The 23,566-nt window shown below is 25.7% G+C and overlaps 2 protein-coding genes across 2 annotated transcripts; both read right to left on the bottom strand.

Annotated features, from left to right (window-relative positions):
- LOC105360803 (titin-like) lies at positions 1–19,411 on the bottom strand. The gene is made up of 12 exons (XM_011497804.1): positions 19,256–19,411; positions 18,967–19,171; positions 18,716–18,785; positions 17,589–18,383; positions 17,384–17,453; positions 16,521–16,574; positions 11,690–13,449; positions 5,579–11,216; positions 747–3,646; positions 342–515; positions 83–275; positions 1–14 (listed from the first exon to the last, which is right to left on the bottom strand). Exons 4-12 carry the CDS (start codon positions 18,369–18,371, stop codon positions 1–3), a joined length of 11,586 nt encoding a protein of 3,861 aa, XP_011496106.1. The 5' UTR covers positions 18,372–18,383; positions 18,716–18,785; positions 18,967–19,171; positions 19,256–19,411.
- A 140-nt stretch (positions 19,412–19,551) lies between these two features.
- LOC105360802 (titin-like) lies at positions 19,552–22,454 on the bottom strand. The gene is made up of 5 exons (XM_011497803.1): positions 22,449–22,454; positions 21,940–22,037; positions 21,403–21,623; positions 21,047–21,121; positions 19,552–19,673 (listed from the first exon to the last, which is right to left on the bottom strand). The coding sequence occupies exons 1-5, from the start codon at positions 22,452–22,454 to the stop codon at positions 19,552–19,554; spliced, it is 522 nt and encodes a 173-aa protein (XP_011496105.1).
- Positions 22,455–23,566: the final 1,112 nt, after the last annotated feature.

Genomic DNA, 23,566 nt, shown 5'->3' with positions numbered 1-23,566 from the left:
TCAATCGTGATTATCTCAGTTATTGATTGTTTCGAACCTTTTCGTTTAGTAATTCGTTTTTTTATTGTCTTCTTTTCTTTACCTTCAGGTGTTATTTCTTGAGCAACAGTTATTTGTTCTGTTACTTTTTCCTTCTCAATAGGTTTATCATTTTCTACTTCTGCTAGTAAGCCAGTTTCTTCGTCAAAATCTATATCAACTTGTGGAACTTCATTAATGAATATAATAGGCTGTTTTCCTACTTCTTCAATTTTAACGGTTTCAATCACTGGTTGCTTTTTATTTTTATGATTAGTGATTCTTTTATTAGTTATTTTTTTATCGTTTCCTTCTGGTGTTACTTCGTTTATGACTGTGATTTGTTCTACTAATTCCGTCGTAACATCAGGTCTTTCATACGGTATTGCTGGAATTAAAGTAGTAGTTTCTGAAATTATAGTCTCTTCCTGAGGTATATTACCTATGATTAATGGAGTTATTCCTTCTTCTTCAACAGTTACTACTTCGTTTATTATCTGTTTAGAACCTTTCCGTTTAATGATTCTTTTCTTAATAGTTTTCTTTGGTTTTCCTTCAAGTGTCTTTTCCTCAGTCACTGTCACTTGTTCTCTTACTTCGTCAAGTTTTTCATTGTCAGTTACAAAAAGTGGTTTTATTTCATCAATAATTATTTTTTCTTGTGGCAATTTTATTATAGTAGTTATTGGAGATTTATCTTCTTCATCAATAGTAATTGTTTCAATTACAGACTGTTTGTTTCCTTTGCGTTTAGTAACTCTTTTCTTAGTCGTTTTTTTCTTTTTGCCTTCAGGCGATAGTTCTTCTATAACTGTTACTATTTCTGTTATTTCTTCTATAAGCTTAGGTACTTTATGTTTAATATTCAGTAGTGGATATGTTTCATAGGTAATAAGTTCTTCAGGATATTTTTCTACTATGGATATGGGAGATTTTCCCTGTTCTTCGATAGTAACAGTTTCTGTAACAATCTGCTTTTTACCTTTCTGTTTTGTCACTTTCCTTTTTGTCGTTATAACATTTTCACCATCTGGGCTTATATTTTGGATAGCTGTAATTTGATCTATTACCTTTTCACAACTTTCAGGTATTTCATATTCATTAGGTAGCGGTATGGAGGTGTTTGCATTTAATGATTCCATATACTCGCCTTTTTGAGTATCAGGTGTTTCATCGATAGACGATTTTTTAATCACTGGTTTTCTCTTCTTTTTCAGCGATTTTTTAGTTTCATCTTTCTCTCCATGGTGTATCGGTTCAAATGGTTTTAGTTGCATATTTGTATCTATATCCGTATTATCTTCATCCTTAGGCTTTTCTTTAGTCCAAGGTTTTAACAAAATTTCTTCAGGAATTTCATCAGGTTTATCTTGTACTGGAACTCTAAATTTAACGTCGGTATCATCTTCTAATTTTTTGGGCTTCGGTTCACCCTTCAATATTGGAATATGATCGATTTCCTGATCTTTTTTCTTTTTGTCGGGGCGTTTGTACTTTTCTCGAGGTCGTTCAGGCGATTCATCCGTTGGTTTTTCTTTCTCTTCCGGTTCATATTTTTCAAGATCCACGTTATCAACATCACTCGGTTTAAAGTCTAATGGTTGTATAGTAGTCTCTGGTTTATCTTCTTTTTCTTTATCGACATCCATCGGTTCATCTATTAATTTTGGTTTTTTCTCCTTCTTGTCAACAGATATCTCTTTCTTCTCGGGGACTTTCTTTAAATGTATATCTTCTGGTACACTGTCATCTTTAGGGATTTTACCTTTACCTAATTTTAATTTCTTATCCTCTTCCGATGGTTGATCTTTCGGCGTCTTTTTTCGTTTCTCGTAAGGCATTAAATCATCTACCTTCTCCAGAGGTTTCTTTTTCAAATCATCAAATTCTTTATCCAGTTCTTCTAGGTCAATGATATCTTTACCCGGTAACTTTTTCTTCTTATATTTCTTCTTTAAAATTTTTTCCGCTTCATCTATATTTCTCGATAGAATACCACTTTGAAGGGGATTTTCTTCTAATATCGTTAATATTGGTATTTGTAGTGGTGTTGGCCAGTCTGATATAAAAACTATTCTACTCTTTAACCTTATTTTTGGAATTTTAATAGACTTAGATTCTCTTCGTTTTGGAACAACTACTTTTTTTAGTTTTAATCCCGGAAATTGTGGTAAATCTGAAGGTTGTGTAATTGTAACTTTTGTTGGCAATACACTTTTCCGTTCAATTTTGATAGGTTTTAAATCAGCCATTCTCGAAGGCTGATCAAGTTGTCCTTTCTGTGATTTAGGAATACGATGTGTATTTGCGGGTAAACAATCTAATACGGCAGGGATATAGTCAGGATTAATAGACGCTTCAGTACTAGACTTCTTCTTTGATGTCCTTGGCTTTTTGACCTTTGTACTGTCGTATTCCTGAATTCTTCCATCCGCCACATTTTGAACATCAAATGTTTTCGGAATTTCTCCAACTGTAATTGGTGTAATAATTTCCGCTGAAACAATCTCTTCTTCAGGTATATTGGTAGTTTCCTCTGTAACAATTTCTTCTTCAGGTAATACTTTTTCAATGATAACAGGAGTTTTTCCCTCTTCCTCGACAGTAACCGTTTCAGAAACAGTTTGCTTAGATCCTCTACGTTTAATGACACGTTTTTTCGTCGTTTTCTTCGGCTTTCCTTCGTGTGTAATTTCCTCTGTAACTGTTACTTGTTCGCGCGTTTCCACGCTTTCTAATGGTTTTTCATATTTGATTGCCGGGAAAACTTCGATAGTTTCGTCAGAGATTACTTCCTCCTCCGGTTGTTCGAGAATTGTTGTCTTTGGAGCTTTTCCTTCCTCTTCCACTGTAACAATTTCCGTTACAGATTGTTTCCTACCTTTCCGCTTTATAATTCTCTTTTTGGTTGTCTTTTTATCTTTACCCGGTGGGGTTACCTCCTCCTTAACTGAAACTGTTTCGGTTACTTTTTCAATTTCTTCTGGTTTAACCGATTCTGTGTCTGTCAGCGGCTTGGTAGTTTCCTCTGTAACAATTTCTTCTTCAGGTAATACTTTTTCAATGATAACAGGAGTTTTTCCTTCTTCCTCGACAGTAACTATTTCAGTTACAGTTTGTTTCGGGCCTTTGCGTTCAATGACTCGATTTTTCGTTGTTTCTTTACTATTTACTTTTATTTTTGGTGAATGTGTTTTTGATGTTACTTCTTCTGTTATAATTAGTTTTTCTGTTTCTGTCGATTTTGCTCGGGTTTCATATTCATTTTCAGATGTATCTTCTTTCTCTTGAATTATTGTTGGAGTAATTTCTTCAATATCTGAAATTCCTGTTACTTCTTCAATTTGCATGAATTGTTTTTTTGGTATTGATGGCAATGTCGATTTTACATTGTCTATTTCCTCTTCTATGATGATCACTCCCTCGTTATTTGTTTTTTTCTTTTTTATGATGGTTTTCTTAGTTTTAATTGCTGTGTTATCTTCATTACTACCTCTTCTAAACTTAGTTGTGTATTCTTCTGTTATTTCTGAGTCAGATTCTGTACTGAATTGTTGTTTCATTGGATGTTTTTGTTTGATTTGTGTTTTAGTGATTTTGTGTTGTTGCACTGATGCTTCTGTTGTTTCTGAAATGTTAGATAATTAGTGTAATTTTATATTGTTGTAATAGTTTTGGGTGATTTTTGTGTTGTTTCTTATATGTATATATATATATATATATATATATATACATATATAGTCGAAACGGTAGTATTCTTTTCCTAGCTTGTAATCTCTAAACTTACCTTTGTTATGGAAATTTAAATTATACTATTATTTCTGCTTTAACGAAGCGATTATACCTTTTATTGGCGCTATGCATTATATTTATTATTAATTATGGACTCTTTTTATAACGAGTTGTAAAGATAGGATAGTACATATATTTTAGGAGCCGTAGATTTATTGAAGATGGATATACTATTTAGTGTTAGTGTAAAATTTGTTTTATCTATTTATATAATATTTAGATGGTTTACTTTACTTTTAATATTTAAATGAATACAATGCTTTTCCAAATATATTATAAACCATTAAAATAAGAATAACTGTTTTAATATTGATATAAAATTATTTTTGTATTTTATCTAATAGTTTATTTTATTCGCTATTATTTAAAAAATAAAAACAAAAGTTAATAAATATAATTTTTTTTTCTGACTAAACTTTTAGTTTTTTAATCAATATTTCCTTTTTTACAAAAAATAGAAAATTTGACACATAAAAAGTTAATTATTTAAGTCATTGAAACATATTATGTTAGTTTAAAAAATTGTCATTTCGTTTTGTATATTTTAGAAAAAGTCTATGTTACCGAATAATTTAAATAATCAGTGTGTATTTTGAAAATAAAATAAATATAGAAAAATATAATCGTAATGAATTTATATAATTTACATATATATATATATATTTAATTATTTTGCCTTTTTATTCAATAAATTCTCTGTTATATATATATATATATATTATAAATAGAAAGAAAGAAAAATAATTTTTGTAGTTTCAAAAGTTGATTATTAGTCAGAGAAGTGATTCAAATATAAATATATAATTTGTATACCTTATAATATAAATTATAAATTTTTAACAGAGAATCATATGTTTTTATAGAAATTCATTGAAAAATCAAAGGCATATATAATTAATGACATGCAGGCTTTACTTTAAATTAATTGTTAAAAACTGATATTTTACTATTAATATTAACTATATTATCGTTAATGTCAATACTATTATGTCATAATAATAATAATTTGTATCTTTTATAAATACTTAACGTTGTTGTAAATATATTTATAATGCAGAAGAGAACTTGTATACATTTTGCTCTTTAAATTTAAAGTCAATTTGTTATAAAGTTTCATTTTTATATTGGAAGTACTAGTAATTTATAAATTTACAAATTTTAAATATTATGCGAATATACCAATATAAAATTAAGAGTTTTGCAAATTTATGTTTATAACATTGCTGCACGAGGAACTAATATTATAATACTAAGTATAAGAAGTTATAATATTTATAATGATATCACAGTTCAAGCGTTAAATTGCATATCTTGTAAATATTATCCAAATAATAATTTTTTTTTAAAACTCTTGTTCATTACATCATCGGTAGTTTTATATATTATGTTTCAAATTAGCATTGTGTTGTTTATTTATAAAATTAATATTAATACGCGTGCTTTAGTTTATACACAAGCGGTATTACACAAATAATAAAATATACGAATTAATTAATTAATGCTACAAAATTAATATTACATATTTTAAGAAAATGTAATTTTTATTAAAATTTTATCCGTTTAATAGAACCATAAGCATGTATAATTTCAATAGTAAGTTGTTGCAATAAATAGGTAATTTCTGTTACTTATTTACATCTTTAAATTTATTATTTTCTAAATATTCAATTTATTATTGCTTATATATATATATATATATATATATATATATATATAGATATATATACCCATATATATTCATGTTTGAATTTTTCTTTTATATACTTACCAGCAAGCTTAAAACGATCCACTTCTAATATAATTTCAGCTTTCTTTGGGAATGGTAAGGGGTATTCGGAAATGTTTGTTTCAATTTCTCCTGCATTATGTTCTGATACTGTAATGCTGTGTTGTATGTCTTTAATATTTTTTGCAGTTTTACTTGTAGGTTGATTAAGCGTAAACTCTGTGATTGATGATTCTGATAGTGTATTTGTATTAACTGCTACATGTGTCTTTGTGATTTCAATTCCAGCTGTTACTTGTTTGTCAAGTGTCGTTTTAATTTCAGCAGGTTTATCTTGGGTTTCAAAAATTTCTGATGTTTCAAATCCTTCACTGGTTTTATATGTAATTTGAGCTTGTGCGGTAGATGACGGACTTTCAATATCGAAATATTTTTCACTTTCTTGTATAATGATTTGATCAGTTTGAATGCTTTCGAATGGAATTTGATCAAATTCAATATTACACTCTGGTAATGCTTCACTTTTAATCATTTTTGTAGATATTGATGGTATTGTTTCTAATATTTGTACTGCTCTTTGTCCATCTAATGTAATATCAGCATGATATACTTTATCTATTTTTTCTATATTTATTGATTTTTCCTTTTCAGCGCATGTTATTTCAATTACTGATGTACTTTTTAAAGGTTTTTGTACAGTACTTTCTTCTATTTTTTCTATTTCTGATTTTTTAATTAAAGATTCAGTCAATACTTCAACATTTGAAACTGGTACAATTTCAGTGATCTCTGCAATTTCATCACCTCGTATACTAACCGAAGCAATTTTTTGTGATGGTATTTCAACATCTTTTAATGATATTTCTTCTTGATTTATTAATGTTTCTGTCTGTGTCAATGGCTGCAATAAATTTAAGTTTTGTGTTGCCTTCTGTTGTTCAGGAATTTCATTTTCAGGAAGTAATTTAGTACTTGATTCAGTTGTTATATGTGTGGTTTCAGCTACCTGCTGCCCTTCAAAATTAATATCAACTATTCTTTTATGTAGAGGCTTTGAATCTGGCAATAGTTTTTCTTTTTCGTTTAATAATGTTTCTGAAATAGTTATAGGTAATAATTCTTGTATACTTGTATCAATTAGTTGAATTTCAGATAACTTAGATATTGATAAATCTTCAGTATCAGTTGATGTTATTACTTCCATTACTTGTTTAGATGTATAATTACCCAAATTGATATTAGCTGACTCTTGTTTAGGGATTTCTGTACTTTGCAAATATTTTTCTTGTTCATTAACTGTTGTTGCGCATATTATTAATGATGTGTGTGTATCAATTTGTTGCGTACCTTGTTGTTTATCTGGTAGATCGCCTTTTAAATCTTCAGTATTTGTTAAAGCAATAATTTCAGAAATTTCAGGAATTTCCTGACTTACTATACTTGAATTAGCAAATTTTTCATTTGGTAAATTTTTATTAAGAATATTTATTTCAGTATCGGTTGGTATCATTTGCGAAACATATAGATGACTTAATGTATCTAATTTCGGTGTACCATGTTGTTTTTCTAATATTTCAGATAATTTATAATCTTGAATATGTGTCATTGGCACTACTTCAAAACATTGTGCCACATCATTTGTTGTAACATTTACGTCAGCACTTATTTCTTCTGGAATTTTATTCATTTTCATTGCTTTGCTGTTTTCATTAACTTGAATTTCTAAAGTCATTAATGGTGAACGTATATCAGGCTTTTCTTCAGAAATTTGTGTTTCGGGGACTACTGCGTCTGGTAGTTCTTGAACATTTGTAACAGCTATTACTTCAGTTGTTTCTAATACTTCTTGTCTTTTTAATATTTCAGTAGCCGAAGCTGTAGCTATTTTATCGATTGATATTACAGATTCTAGTTCATTAGGAACGACTTCACTTATACATATTGGCGTAATTTCCCCGAGATCTAATAAGGCTTCTTGTGAAATTGGTGTATTATATTCTTTTAATTTGTCTACACCAGACGCTGTTACAACTTCAGTTATTTCAGTGGTTTCAATTCCTAATAATTGTGAATGTGCGATTGAAGATTTTGGTATTCTCGTTTCTTTTAAGTCGTCTTCTAATTCATTATAAATTGTTTCAGAAATAAGTGCTGTATTTAATGTATCTATTTGTGGCACACTTGTTTGCTCTTCAGCTAATTTTGGCTGAATTTGATTGAAATTATGTAAAGGAATTGTTTCAAATATTTCAACGACCTCATGGCCATATATTTCACTGGTTGCATTTTTCTCACTGGGTTGTTCTGTAGCAGATATATTCATTTCACTTTCATTGCAAATGGATTCCATATTTACAGCGAGGGATAAACTTTCGATATATTCTTTACCTTTGATTCTGTCAGGCAATACTGGCTTTTCAAAATCTGTTGTACTATTCAAAGTTACAGTTTCGAAACTTTCAACTATTTCTCTTCCCTCTAAATTTGGATTAGCCATTTTAGATTTTGGAATTTCCGATGCATTTAATATATTTTCTGACTCATTTGAAATAACTTGGGAAACTGTTAAGGGTAGCATTGTATTCAATCCTTGTATTCCTTTCTTTTCTTCTGGAATTATATTTTGATGCAATTCCTCTAAACTATTACCAGTTGTAATTTCAAGAGTTTGAATTGAATTACTAATAATGAAACTTGTTTCTATTGCGGTAATGTCAGATGAAGTTATAGTTGATATACTTTCTTCTAAATCATTAGAATTTGTTTGTGTTGTTATAGCTGCGTTTAGAGTATCAATAGATATCTTTTGAATATAATGGCTTGGAATTTCAAAATTTAACAATTTATCAGTAGTAATATTTGGAGATATTTCAGTTGTTTCGGCTATTTCTCTTCCTGAGATATTAACTTGTGCTGCTTTAGTATCAGGAGTAATACTACTGGATAACGGTTGTTCTAATTCATTAGACATAATCTCAGATATTTCTAAAGGTTGTAAAGTATCTAATTTCACTTTTCCTATAGCTTCTGGCAATATATCTACTTTTAATACTTTCTCTACAGTCATTACTGGCATTATTTCAGAAATCTCTGCGACTTCTCTTCCCAATAATGTTGACCGAGCTGTTTGTTGGATAGGAATTGCTGAATTTATAAAATCAGATTCTTTTTCATTCGATATTGCCTGAGAAATTTCAAGAGAAAATGTTTCCTCAATATTTTCAGTACTTGTTTCTTCAAGTGGTATTTTGTCCATCTTTAATGTATCTAGTGAAGACATTGCCGTGACTTCTGTTGTTTGTAACATTTCTTGACTTGTTAAATTTAATACTGCTATTTTTTTATCGGGGTAATCTTCGCATTTCAGGTTTCTTTGAATTTCATCAGCTACTATTTCAGATACAAGTATAGCTGATAATTTGCTAGACGTAGCTTGAATAGATTGTTTGGGAGGGAATTTATCACTTTCGAAAATATCGGTTTGTATAGATGTTAATATTTCAGTAGTTTCCGCTATTTCTTTACTAGTTAATAATAATTTATCCGTAGCTGTTTGTTGCATTGGTTTTTCTATGTTAGGTAAAGTTACTTCAATTTCATTTGATAGTACTTCAGATACTGATAGAGGAATATGTTCAATAAAATTGGTAACTCCACTATATTCGTCTGATTTTTTAGGGAAGAATGTTTCTTCCTTGTCTTGTGCTGTAATTTCTGAAATTTCAAGAGATTGAACATTTTTTATATCTATATTTGCTTGATGTGTAATAGATTTTTCGACTTTATCTAGTATTTGTTCCATTTCTGCAGGTACGTTTTCTGTTATAATCAAACCTTCCTGAATATCTTGTTTAATTTCTGCATTTCTTGCAATCTCCAATTTAGTTGTTTGTGTTTCAGAAACATCTATTTGTGATTCGATTATTGATGTTTGTAGTGAAATTAGAACATTTCCAACATCACTCGAGGCATTTTGGGTAACTGTTCTTTCTTCATTTTTAAATTTACACGAACTTTGATTCACTATATGCTCTGTAGTTTCTGGAAGTAAATATTCACTAGTCAATAGTTTGTTAGCTACTTTTAAATCTGGTATTGGTTTTACATTAAGTGGATACTCTTGATCTTCCAATGTAATTGATGATACAATTAAGCCTTTTTGTGCAATAATTTCAGTATTTGCAGTATCTTTTATTGGGGTTTTATTGTCCTTTAGTAATTCTTCAGTTTCATTAATTTGAATTTCTTCGGTTATTAAACCTTCTAAAGGAATTGTTCTTTTAAATGCAGAAGCTAAAGATGGCTTTTGAGGTTCTATTATTTCTGATGATATATATGTATTCAATTCTATATTTTCAGCAACTCTATGACCATTGAAACTAACTTGAACTAATGTTGTATTTGGTCTCTCAGAATCTTTTAAATTTTCCTCTTTATTGTGAGGAATAATTTCAGTAATGGATGATATTCCAATACTTTCTTCTATTTCTATATTAGCTTTGTTTGAGATTATAGGCTTATCGGTAAATAGTTTCTCTTTACATGATGGAATGGTTTCTTCCTGAATAACAGTTTCAAATAAAGTGTGTTGTTCTTTTGCGAATACCGAACCTGGGAGCTCATTAATGAAATGTTCTGGTATAATTTCTGGCGTTATTTCTATTGATTCTGCTATTTTATGACTATCGAAACTAAATTCAGCTGTTTGTAAATTTATGTCTTGTTCTTTCACAAATTTTTGTTCTTTTTCTGACACATTTGTTTCTAAAATTTGTAGGCTTTTCTCCTCTTCAAAAACGACAGTCGATTGTTGTTTATCACAAGAAATAATATTTAGAAATGATAATTCAGTATTAGCTGGAGACACTTCTGATGTAATTATACTATTAAGTAATACATGATCCATTTTAGCAGATGTTATAGGAATTTCTTTTGATTTGAGATAGTCAATATTATTGTTTGGAATAATTTCATTTGCTTGCGCAACTGGATGAGCTGTAAAATTTGTAGAAGCATTTTTTTTTGCTATTATTTCAGGAGTTTCTATATCACTTTCTTTTTCGGATGCAGTGATTGTAGTAATTGTGAGTGATTCGTCAATGCTGAATGAAACATCAGCTGTTCTATTTGGCAGAACAATATCAGGAAATGGTATTTCACTTTCTTGAACTTGTATTTCTTCAATTTGAGTTGGTTGATAGGGTAGTAATGAAGTTTTTGGATGTATATCGATAGTAATGTCTTTTGATAGATCTCCTAAGCTATTGTTACTAATGATTTCTAAAGTTGAAGCAGCTTTTTGTGCATTGTAATTAATTGTGGCTTCAAAAGCGAGAGGTTTATTTTTTTCAGGTAAAGACCCTTCTTTATCTTCTATATTTGTTATTATAATTTCAACACTTGTTTCTTCTACAAAAGATATACCGCTTGTTTTCTGTTCAGATTCAACATTTAAAGGCAATGGTGCTTCTAACTCCGAATGGATTATTTCGGTTGTTTGCGCAATTTCTAGACTACTTTGTTTTAGATTAGCTATTTCAGGATTTATTGCTTCTGCTTTTAGTATGTCTGTACTATTTGAAATAAATGTTTCCTCCATTTCTGGTACTTTATGTCCTTTTATAATATCAGGGACGACTTTTTGTTTGGTTGGTAAGTTCTTTGTTTTATAATCTTCCTCCTGAAATAGAAATATATTGTATATACTTGTTCAACAGATTATTATTTTATATATATAGTAAAGGTTATATAAAATTAAATAAAGCTACTTCACTGTTTCTTATGTATAAATTACTAATTCATTAAATATTTCGTAAGTTTCATAGTAGTTTTTAAGTAGCAAATTCTGTGTATTTTAAAAATTTAAGTTATATTTAAATTTTCAATCTAAAAAATTTAATATATTATTCCTTATGAACATTTTATATTATAATTAATATTAAGGATTTCAAATTTTTATATAGTTCAAACAAAATATTTACATTTTTATAAAAACTTTAATATTATATTATACGATATCGAATATGTATTTAATTAATAATTCACAAATAAATAAATTTCATAATTCAATTATTAATTAATTTCGTAAATATTAATTATTTTAAAAAGTACTAGGTGTTTGGATATTTTAACCAATACTTTTATAGTACATACCTTAGAAAGCACTGTATTAAGCTCATTAATGGTTAAATTTTCTGAAGTTATATACCCCATATGAGCATATTGTGTTTTAGGATATATATATTCTTCTTGCAGTTTTTCCGTTTCAGCTATATTTACTTCTGTAACTACTAGTTCCCCATGTATTTCTCGACGTGGTAACGCTATACCGGTAACTACTTTATCACTATGTACATCTTTTATATTTTCTACTGCAAGTATTTCTGACTGAATAGCAATTGGATGGGCTGAAACATTTAATTTGATTACTGCATCCTGAGGTTTGATTTCTTCAATATTGTTAAGTTGTTCTTTATCATTTGTTATTATTTCTAATGTTGTCGCCCCGGGTCTAGCTTCTGTTAACTCAACAAGAGCTATTTTCTCGCATAGTTTTATATCTTCAAATGTTAATTTGGATTCCTCTTGTTGTGGATTAACACTCAAAACATTAATACTTTCGAATAGATTTACATTTGGTGTTGCTTCATAAGTACTAACTTTAGCATCAGGATAATAAATATTTTCAGATTCTTGTATAGATTGTTCATAAATTATAACGGCTTCTTTAGCAGATGAAAATTCTATATCAGCAATTTGTGATATTGGTAATTTGTGAGGTACATATTCTCCTTCTTTTTCTGATACAAGCCTTTCTTCTGTAAATCGTTGTTTTTGTTCGACTATTGAAGTTAATGCTGCTTCTGTGGGAACAATCAACTCTGGATAATATTTACTTGGTTTATCTTCTGAATAAACTTCTTCTATTTGAATTGATTCAATTTTATTAAGTAGGATTTTAGGATTGCTTTTTATAATTTTCATCTTTTCAAAACTTCCTTCTTTATAATCTTCTTGAATTTCCAAAATTGTAATGCTTTGTTGAGGAATCACTGATTTTTCTGCTTGTACCGTATTTGGTATATTATAATTTTCTGTCGATACCTCTTGTTCGTTAGTAATTGTCTCACTTATTATTTTTGCTTCTTGCAATGATAAAGTCATTTCTATTTCATTAATTACATCATCATTTTTGTGATCTATATTTATTGGTTTTGCTTCAGTAGTATGAACTTCATTTACTATTATTCCTTCAGTTGATAGAATTGTTGAAGCTGCTTTCACTGGATGAGGTTCAAAAATATCAGAAAATAGTTCCGTTTCATTTTGCGTTATTATTTCTGAAGTTGAATATGATTGGGTAGCTGTAATTGTAAGTGAAGCCTTTCTACTTTCTGGTTTTTGTGTAACGACTCGATCGATTTCTTTTTCTTGAATTTCATAATATTCTTCAGTTAAGGCGATAGAAGAATCTAAATTAATCTTTGCTTTTTCATTGATAGGTTTAATTGGTGCTTGGTCAACTGCACTATTGGTTGAAGTAGCTTCATTTTGCTGACTTGCTATATTTATTAATAGAGAAGATACTTTCAAATCTTGTGTAATTTCTAAATCCTCAATTTCTTCGAAAGGTAAATCTTCGTGTCTCACTTTAGATCTCTGTGTTTTTAATAGTCTTTTTGTCTCCAATGTTTGTTTATAGTCGTCTGTTTCTACCGTTTCATCTTCTATTTGCTCTTTTGGGGTATTCTTTTTATCTTTTTTTATTTTTATAGTTGTTAAATCTTCAACTATTGTAATCTCAACCCCCTCTTCCCTATTTTGAAGTGTATCATCGACTTGAGTTTGTTCTTCTATTATAGAATCTTTTCGTTTGCGCAATGTGATGTGTGCTTGCCGAGTGTCCTCGTATTCTGTGAAAAGTATGTGAGAATGTTAGGTGTATTAGATTATGTGTATAAATAATTACTTTTGTGTTTAATCATTTTAAATTACTAAAAAATTAATTTATTATTTTTATTAATTATAATCTTCTTTCATATCATTAATTAATAATTTCCCATTTGATAATAAAGCTCTTTTATATTTTTATTACATTTTTATTACATTTATATTATAAATCATATAATAATTTTCTCATTGTGTTGTAAGTCATTAATTATGCATGGTTAATTTTCAAAAACATTCGTTATTTTTAATTGAAACTTTGAAATACCTTTTCATTGTATTTTAAACGTATATTTTAAATGTTTAGTATGTATAAAACTTGTATACTATGTTCAATATTTTATGTACAAAACATGTGTTATTTTATGTAGGATTCTTAAATATTTTATGTGTATAATAGTATTATTTTATATAAAATTTATGTTTTAAACTGAATATATAATTTAAACTTAATATATAATTAAAATAATACATACTATTTTTACAATGAAATTAATAAAAACATCTTGAATCCTATGTGCTAATTGTTTTTATTCGAAATTGCGAATATATAATATTATATTAAAATATTTTTATTTTTAAACTGATTCTCTATTTTTTTACATAACATTGCATATATATTTATTTATTTATTTATTTCATATAATGCAGAAAATAGATATTAAAATATGGATTTTAAAAAGAGTCTATAAGATTTATAAAAAGTTGAATTAATTTTAATGTAACTATAATGAAATGTATAATTAAGCATCTTATGTTAAATTATTAATTCTAATATTACACAATTATTATTATTCGTTCTTTTAATAAAATCGGAATACATATCATTTATAAATAAATTTACTTTGACAGAAATTGAAATTATTATAAGGATTAGCATAATTCGTCTTCTTAAAATGTTGATTTTATCAGTTTTATCATTTTTTTTTATACTTACTCATTAAATAAAATTAGAAGTGAAGTTTTGGAAAGTTTCTTGATAGAGGATTAGAAAAGAAAGGATGAATTTATTAAGAATTGTATTATTATTTTTGTTTTATAAAAAGATTATTTGGAAAATTATTTAAATTTAAAATAAATTATAATGCGCATGGAAAGCATAGCGGCGTAAGCGGAAAGTCACTGCTCTATTTTGCTCAAGAAAGCGTCATGCATCTGAAAGAATATAAAAATAAATTTACGCAACTAAAATTTTATAACGCAATTCAAGAAATCATGATTTAATTCATTAAATACATTCTTAAGGTTTATATAAAATAAAAATAGAACGATTAGAGAATTCATAATGGAAATGTAAAGAAATGTGAAATCGAAGTTATAGATTTGTATATTATTATATAAATAAATGTTTATTATAATTTGTAATAAATATTCAAATAATAATAAATTTAATAACTATTTTAATTCCATACAAAAATGATTGTATACTTTGAAAAAACATAAACTTAAATATTAAAAAGAAATAAATATCTATAAATTCTGTTATAGCAATTCAATTAAGAAACAATCAAAAGACATTTATAAAATAGAAAATAAAAGGATGATAAATTTTAAAGTAGTATAAATTAGTAATTTTAATATGTATGTAAGATTCAGTAAATTGAAAATATTTTCATAAACATTTGTTTTTTAAATTCTTCATTTTTTTATTGTTTAATTAAAAAGTAAGATAATTGGACAAATACATAATTAGTAATTATAATTATATTAATTTAGCTACATTTATCACAGGTATTTATTTACGTTCATTTACTATTAAATAATTTAATAATTATAATATTAATTTTCCCGGAACGCGTTTACTAATCAATTATAATAATTTGAAAAATCTACTGAATTTGAAATTGTCAAATATATTCCGAAACAATATTATCATACTATTTAGTATAATTTTTAATAAAATGCAAAATAAAATATTTATTACTTATATATACAAATCAGTCTTTCGTCAATAAACAAATCATTATTATTAATGAGCTAATTATAAATGTATATTAATTTTTATTGATTTTAACATTTTAGTATTTTAGTATTTTATTTAAAATTAAAATTTTAAATTTGTTTCTAAAGAAAATTCATTGGTGGATATTATAAATTCTTTAAATATCGCATAATTTTATTAAAATTAGCCCTGTACACTATTAAAGTTTTACACACTCACTCACACACACACACACACACACGCACACGCACACGCATATATATATATATATATATATAAATATAAAAATATATTTATACATTCATCAATTTGTATAGTATATATTGCATTGTACAGTTAGTATTTTGAAAAGTTAGATGGTAGTTTTCAAACTAACCTTTAATTTTCTCATTATTTCAATAAATCTTTAAATTTTTTTAAGACTTCCTTATATAAATATATAAATATATAAATATATAAAAATTCCTTATATAAATAAACTTATATAAATAATTCCTTATATAAACTCTAATATAAAAAATACGTGCTGATCAACTGCTGTATAATAATATATTATATTATATTTCATCATTTTATATTCAATATTTTTTAGTTTGGGTATTTATATAAAAAAATAACTACATTGATTTTTAAATAATTTAAAAAGATATAATTTTGAATGAATTAAACGAGTGATGACAAGAATGTATGGAGAATTTAATATATACATTTGATTAATTATTTATAAATTTTTAAAAATAATTTATTAATAAGTAATTAGAAAATAAAATCTATTTAGAAATAAAATATTAAAACTTAAAGTTCTTTAAATCTTATTTAGTATGTATCTAATTAATTTATTTTGAAATTTCGTCAGTAAATCTTTATCTACTAATTTATAATAAATGTGGAATATGAAAAATAAACTACGTATTATAAATAATTCAATAAATTATAATATACATTGATAATAAATACGTTTTATGCAAAACAGAAGTTAATAATTTTTTATTATAAAATTTAATAAAGATCTAGAATTAGTTTAATATATTTAAAATTGTTGTATTAATTAAATTTAGATTCTTAAAACCATGCTATGAAAATTTCAAATCAAACCTTTATTTTCTTGAACATCCTGCGATTGCACAATTGTTTTATCATCTTTCCTTTCTGAAAATGCAATTTTAGTTTATAGATATATTTAGAAATTAATGATAAAATAATGAAAATGCTTGATTAAAGTTAGTTTATTTTTATTTCACAATCATTTACAAAATGTGTTACAAAATCTTATGGACTATGTTTATTATAGAAAAACAATGTGAACTTATATGTAAAAATACTTATTATATACAATACCATGCAAGATTATTTTTAAACTAATTTCACAATTATATTCACAATATCAGCACAATTATTTTGATATGATTTTGTAATAAAATGAATACGTTGTAACTTACTATTAGTAGAGGAAAGTATAACTGACATATGGACGGTAGTTTATTGATAAATCAACGCGTATTAATTTCTTAATTATTAAAATTACAAAATTATATTTTATCGTTTCAGTTCGTCATCTTGTAGGAGTTAATAGTATTTTATAAACGTAAATTAATTTATTAATAATACATTAATATTTAACATAATAGAATATTAATTTGTAATATAATAAAAGCACTAATAACACTATTCAATGCGAAGCAAGCTATAAAAACTTATTAAATTAAGATAAATTAATTAAATAATGTTCTAAAAAATAAGAAAGCTAATTAAATACAATTGCAATAATTAATACACTTAAATAATTTCTGAAAATGCTATATTTCATTTTAATGAGTTTACTAAAACTTATAATATAAAATTGAACGAAATCATAATATATAAAGCAAAATGCGAACGTACATGTACTAGAATTATTTTTGGAACTGGTGGATTATTTAACTTTGCATATAAACTCAAACCACACTTTAATAACTTACCCATTAGATGGACTTCGGTTTGTTCAATAATTTCAACTCTTTCTGTTGCAGTTTGTTCACTCTCAATTTGCTAATTGTCAAAAAATTTAATTTATTTTAATTGCTTATTTTAAATATTGATATTTTACTTATTATTATTATAAGAATTTACAATTAAAATTTTGCAATTTTAAAATGAAAATTATTTATTTTCCGAACGTCTCACCTCGGTTACTTCTGTAACTTCCCATGCTCGGGGTCGAAAATCTTCAGGTGTAAAATTTGTAATTACTTCTTCAACAGTTGCATGTTGTAATTCTACCATTTTCATAAGTGCTCTAAAGCCAATAGTTGCAGCGACAATGCTTTCGTCCGTTGTAGTTTCTTCTGTAAGAACCTGACTTATTATTGGCCCATAACCTTTCCTCTCGACAAGCTGAACCAAAGCATTTTGCGCATCAGGAGTTTTAAGCGTCGGAAACTTATCGGTTCTGTATAATATTTCATTTATTTCATTAACGGTAACACCTTGTTGAATCAAATATCCAATTGTAGCTAATTCTCGAAGAGGTTGTTCCCCAGGTCCGAACTCTGGAGCATTTAATACTTCCATAATTTCTTCTACTTGTTGCGCAATATTTTGCTTTTGGGTTTCCATAATTTTTTCAGCTGTTGCTTCGCTTATCTCATTCTTAATAGTTATTTTACTTTTTTCAGGTTTTTTCTTTTTTTTCTTTATTTCACGAATATTACTTTCTGTGTAAATTTCAGATACTGCAATTGTTTCAAAAGTTTCAGGTATAACTTGTGCTTGATTTGTTTCAACTACAAAGTCTGATGTTGTGTCTTCAGATATAATTTCTGATATAATAATACCTTGTTGTTCATCAATTACTTTTTCTGCAATTTCATCTTGTTTTGAGAATGTATCGCGTTGCTTTTCATCCATTTTTTTCATACTTGGCGTTACTTCTATAAGTAGTGATTCTTGTATTGGTATAATCTTCATTGCTTGTGATAACTTGAACAAAAATATGCAAGACATGAATAATACAAAATTTATAAAATTAATATATCATTTTGAATTTTTCTATACATATACTATTAATTAAATAAATAGTATTAATTGATAATCTTAAATATATATGTTAAATTGGCAAATCCTTGTTTTATTATAAATAATATATATACACACATATATATATATATATATATATATATATATATATATATATATATATAAATATATATATATATAAATATATATAAATATATAAATATATACTATTGTATTATTATAAAATATATATGAATTTTAATATACTTTTAATAAATATTCAGATATTAATTTACCTTTCGAGGTTTTTCATCAAATGAATCAATGTTATCTAGTATTTGAGTTTCTCGGCTGTCTATGATTTTCCTAAAAATAAATTATTAAATTTATTTGGTTTGAATACATTGAAAAGGTCTTATCTTATATTTTTCATCTAGATAATTATGTAAATATTAATAATTAAAATTAATAATATCTGGAATTGGGCTAATGTTTAAATATTTTATATATAGTTAAAAAAAAATTTAATCTTTATAATTGTTAATACTTTTCTTCTGGTTGTTCCGATGATACAGCTTTTTCTTCAGTAACAATTTTCTTGTCAATTTTAACTCGTTCTGATTTTATTTTTTCCTTAATTTCTTTTGATTTTTTCAATTCTGGTTTCTTCTTTCTATGTGGTTTCTGTATTATATCTGAAATTTGTTTTTCAGTTCTAGTTTCACTTTTCGATGTAGATATTTCCAGTGTATCTATTTACAATATTATAATATTTAACTTATTATTAAGAAAATTTAATTTCAAATCATTTGAACTTATCAGTAAGAATAAATTACCTGTTACATGTAATTTAGCTTTAGTTGTAGCTAATCCAATATCACTCGTTGCTTTACAAACATATATTGCATCATCATCATGAGTTACTTCTTTAATTGTTAATGTTGTTTTCTTTTCGTTGTCAGAAATTTTTATTTTAATATTATCTGTATTTAATACTATTTTATCATTTTTAAACCATATAATATCTAAAAATAAATTATTAGTTGAATATTTTACAATTACTTTATAGGAAAATATTATTTTATGCTTAAAATTTTTTAATTAATATTATACTTAAATTAAAAAAGTATATTTATCTTAATATTATACCTGGTACTGGGTTACCAGAATATATGCATTCAAATACAACAGATTCTCCTTCTTGAGCATAAGTATCTGTAAATTCTTGAATGAAGCGAGGTATTGACTGAGTTGCTATAAAATAAAAATAAATTTATTAATCTTTTTGTATTACCTACTTTATAACATTTATTTATTTTTTAGTTGCATTTGTAAATATAATTTATTCGCTAATGAAATTGAATCAATTTTCACTAATTTAGCGATAAATATATGACACTATTTAAAATTGAATAGTTCATTTATATAAGATAAGATAATATTATTTATTAACAATTAAAAATATTTATTAAAATAATGTATATTCAATATTAGCATTACAAACAAATATGCCATCTAAAAAGTAAATTTTTTTAAATAATTAATAAATTAATTAAATATATAGAAAATAAATTTATAAATAATTGAATTACCAGTAAAAACAAGCATACATGATATTCTAGTTCATTTCTCGCGATCTGATATATTAACTTTAGAATTTAATCAAGCTAAATTAAACTTACTATAGCACTGAGATTAAAATGAATTTGTTGAAATTGTTTAATTTTAATTTCTTTTAACACTAAGAGATAGAGTTTTTGATAAATTGTAGCTTTCATTTATCAATAATTAGTATAAAATTTATGCAAATTTTAATTTAGAGTAATGTGATTCTGAGTACCCATATATTTTGTGTTGAATTATAAATTTTAGAAATAAATCATCTAAACTTTTTAAATAGATTTATTAATTTGTAATTTTTAAATATTTATAACTTTACTATCACTGTAAGATGAGAATAATTTACTTTATATAGGTACTTTACAATTTTATCTATTTGAACTTAAATATATTTTTAAATAAATTTTGAAATATACCATTTTAGTGTATTGTAAATATTGTATTATATCATTTTTCATTTATTTAAAACGAAGGATTTATAGTAAGTTATACTTTTTTATAAAAAAGTGTTTATTGCTTAAAATATTTAAGTTTTACATGGGTTTTGTTTTCTCACTAATGAATATATATTAAAGTTTTCCTAATTATTTTCAGTCATATCGATTCATTAAATTTCACTATTTAAATTAATTAATTCTAGAAAGTTAATTAATTTTTCCATTTCTTTTCTATTCATTAAGAGATAAACTCAATTATAATTTTTATAAGTAATAAGTTTTAATGGATGATTTATTTATTATTTTGTTTATAGTTATTATTTTGTGTATACTACATATCGATACATTTTTATAACTTTTCAATTTGTTATGTAATTTTCGTCGAATAAAATCAATTATTTAAAAATTATTTTAGCTTAGTTAATGCTTCCATTACAGATTGGTTGCTTACAAAAATAGTAATGCTTTGAATACTGGTAATTTTTTATTATGGTATGTTGAACCATTGTCGAAATTCATTTAAAAAAAGCTGTTATATAACGCATATATGTAAGTATTTAATATCCTTACCTCGAAGAGCTTCCTGCATTTCTTCCATTTGTGTAACCCATTCCGGTTTCCGATATTCTTTTGTTCCCACAATACCTACATAATAGATAACATAATTTGTTTATAAAGATTCATTAAATTAAAGTATATTTTAAAATTCAATTTTGGTTAAAAAGCTTTTAATTAAAATCAATTTAATTGTGTATTAAATGTTTCATTAAAAGGACATGTAAGGACATTACAAGGTAAGTAAGTGAGGTAAATAAGTTGGCGATAGTGTTTCTAGAAATTGCTGAAAATAATTTTAATCATTAATTAATTATTTGAAAATTTTCAGTAGTTATTTTTTGGCATATTAAAAAATTTTATTTTATCACCTCCTACAGATAAATAAGTAGTTGTAGTTGCTACTCCTAACGAATTATGAGCCTCAAATACAATCTCGCCAGAATCATCGGGATATGTTTCAGTAATAGTGAGAATAGATGTTCCATCTTTAAATTCTTCAATTTCAAATTCCGTAGACGAATGAATCTCTAATTCTTGTTTATACCATTTAATTTTTGGTTTAGGTTTTCCTTTAACTTTTACCTCCAATCTTGAAAATGTATTATTGATAATTATTTATGTAAAGACTGTTTAATATACTATAAAAGTAAATTAATTTTGATGCAATTTATAACTATGTAAATTTTATAAACAATGAAAAGCATGAAGTTATATATTAGCATTAATTTGATTAAATTATTTGTAAATAATTACTTAATTAATTTATGGTATTAAAGTAAAATGAATTTTTTATTATAGGTTTTAATCGAATTGAGATAAAAAAATTTCTTAAAATAATAATTTCATGGAAAAAATTGTCAAATTTGTTATTTGAATATTTATTATAATAAGAAAATAATATATACCTAGTTAATTCACCAGTTTTTGTAGACGTAATTTGCGGGAGTTTCTTTATTATTTTTGGAGCACTTTCTGTTCTGTCGAGTGGTTGCGATGATATTTCCTAACAGAATGTATAATTATTTTAATTGCATAATTTTGAAGAGTTTTTAATATTAATTAAGAAAACATAAAAATGATTATAAAAAATTTAAATAATAAAAAAAAATTTAACGACTTTAAAAAAAACAAAGTAACGGAATGAAAGAATCAATGGAAAAAAAAGATGAATGAAAGATAATAAATGTATGAGACAAAATAATGTTATTAATGTCCTAATAAAACAGTCGAATTAAATAAAAGAAATTCTTGGTAAAAGAATAGAAAAATTTAGAAAAATTAAGTATTTTTTAACTTAATAATCGTTATTTCAGTCCTAAATTAGGGAAAAATTTTGTAATTATTAAATTTACACCAGAAAAATGTATTAAATCTGTGAACTAAGACTATTACAATATGTTGAAATTTTTTTTTATAACATTTTGAATAAAATTTATTTCGTTGTCAAATATTCAATTAGAAGGATAAATTGAACAAATTCATTACTTTTGGAGATGAAAAGTCTTCTTCGGATTCACTTTGACCAGTTGTAAGAGATGTCGCTACGGCTGATGATGCTATTTCCGAGTCAGGTATATATTCGTATGCTATATTAAAATAATGTTAATTAAATATTTAATTTAATATTGTATTATTTGTATCTTACATACATTATATACACTAAGATAAATATGTTTATTCAATTATTGAGTGTTTAATAGACGAGTCTGTTTTCAATTATTTGCTGAAACGATAATATAATTTATAAAGAATACCTTCGACAATCAACGACGCGCTACAGACAGCTTCACCTATTGTATTTATAGCGTGACAAGTATATTCTCCGGCATCTTCCGGAAAAACTTCACTAATTGCCAAGTTACATACGCCTTCTGAATCTTGCAAAATTGTTATCTGTTTTCCTTCTTTTATTGGTTTCTTATCGTGAAACCATTCAACTTTTGGAATAGGTTTGCCTTGAATGACACAAGTCAAATTTACACTTTCGCCATCCATCACACAAATTGGAGAAAGTTTTTTTATAAAAGTAGGTGATATAAGTTCGACAGTTTTTTCCCATTGTATTTCTTGAAAACTTATTGTAGCGGTACTCGTGACCGATCCTATTACGTTTTCAGCTCGACATGTATATGTTCCAATACTTTCTGGTTTTATTTCCTTAATCATAAGTACAGATCTATTTTCTTTCGATACAATGCGTATTTCATGCGACGTCTAAAAAGTAATTATTTATTATTTGAAGAATGTGCAAACGGTAAAAATATGTAAAATAAAATAAAATTATTAAAAATATGATGAATATAAATCTAAATATTATTATTGAAATAATTAAAAGAAATATGTATTCTAAAATTATACAATCATAATTTTAATAATTAAATATTATTAAAGATTTATAATTTGCTTTCTCTTATCATAATATTATAAATATACTTTAAGAGGTTGGCATTCGTGAAACCATTGGAATGATGCCGTCGGATAAGATTCAACTGTTGTTTCCATAATAACTACTTCTCCAAGAGTAGTAATATG

Source organism: Ceratosolen solmsi, unplaced genomic scaffold (genome assembly GCF_000503995.2).
Source record: "Ceratosolen solmsi marchali unplaced genomic scaffold, CerSol_1.0 scaffold47, whole genome shotgun sequence".
In the NCBI taxonomy this organism is placed as follows: domain Eukaryota; kingdom Metazoa; phylum Arthropoda; class Insecta; order Hymenoptera; family Agaonidae; genus Ceratosolen; species Ceratosolen solmsi.
The sequence above is the reverse complement of the archived record's forward strand: the minus strand, read 5'-3'. Positions and strand labels throughout refer to the sequence as shown.

Bases quoted from the DNA above. Each gene is read 5' to 3' on its own strand.
- LOC105360802 (XM_011497803.1), bottom strand. The intron at 21,624-21,939 runs GTATATATTATT...TACATTTTCAAG, and splicing joins AAAACTGGTGAATTAACTAG to ATTGGAGGTAAAAGTTAAAG. The intron at 21,122-21,402 runs GTGATAAAATAA...TCTATTATGTAG, and splicing joins TACTTATTTATCTGTAGGAG to GTATTGTGGGAACAAAAGAA.
- LOC105360803 (XM_011497804.1), bottom strand. From the start codon at position 18,371: ATGAAGATTATACCAATACAAGAATCACTACTTATAGAAGTAACGCCA. The intron at 16,575-17,383 runs GTAAGTTATTAA...TTGCATTTTCAG, and splicing joins AACCGAAGTCCATCTAATGG to AAAGGAAAGATGATAAAACA. The intron at 11,217-11,689 runs GTATGTACTATA...TTTCTATTTCAG, and splicing joins TTAATACAGTGCTTTCTAAG to GAGGAAGATTATAAAACAAA.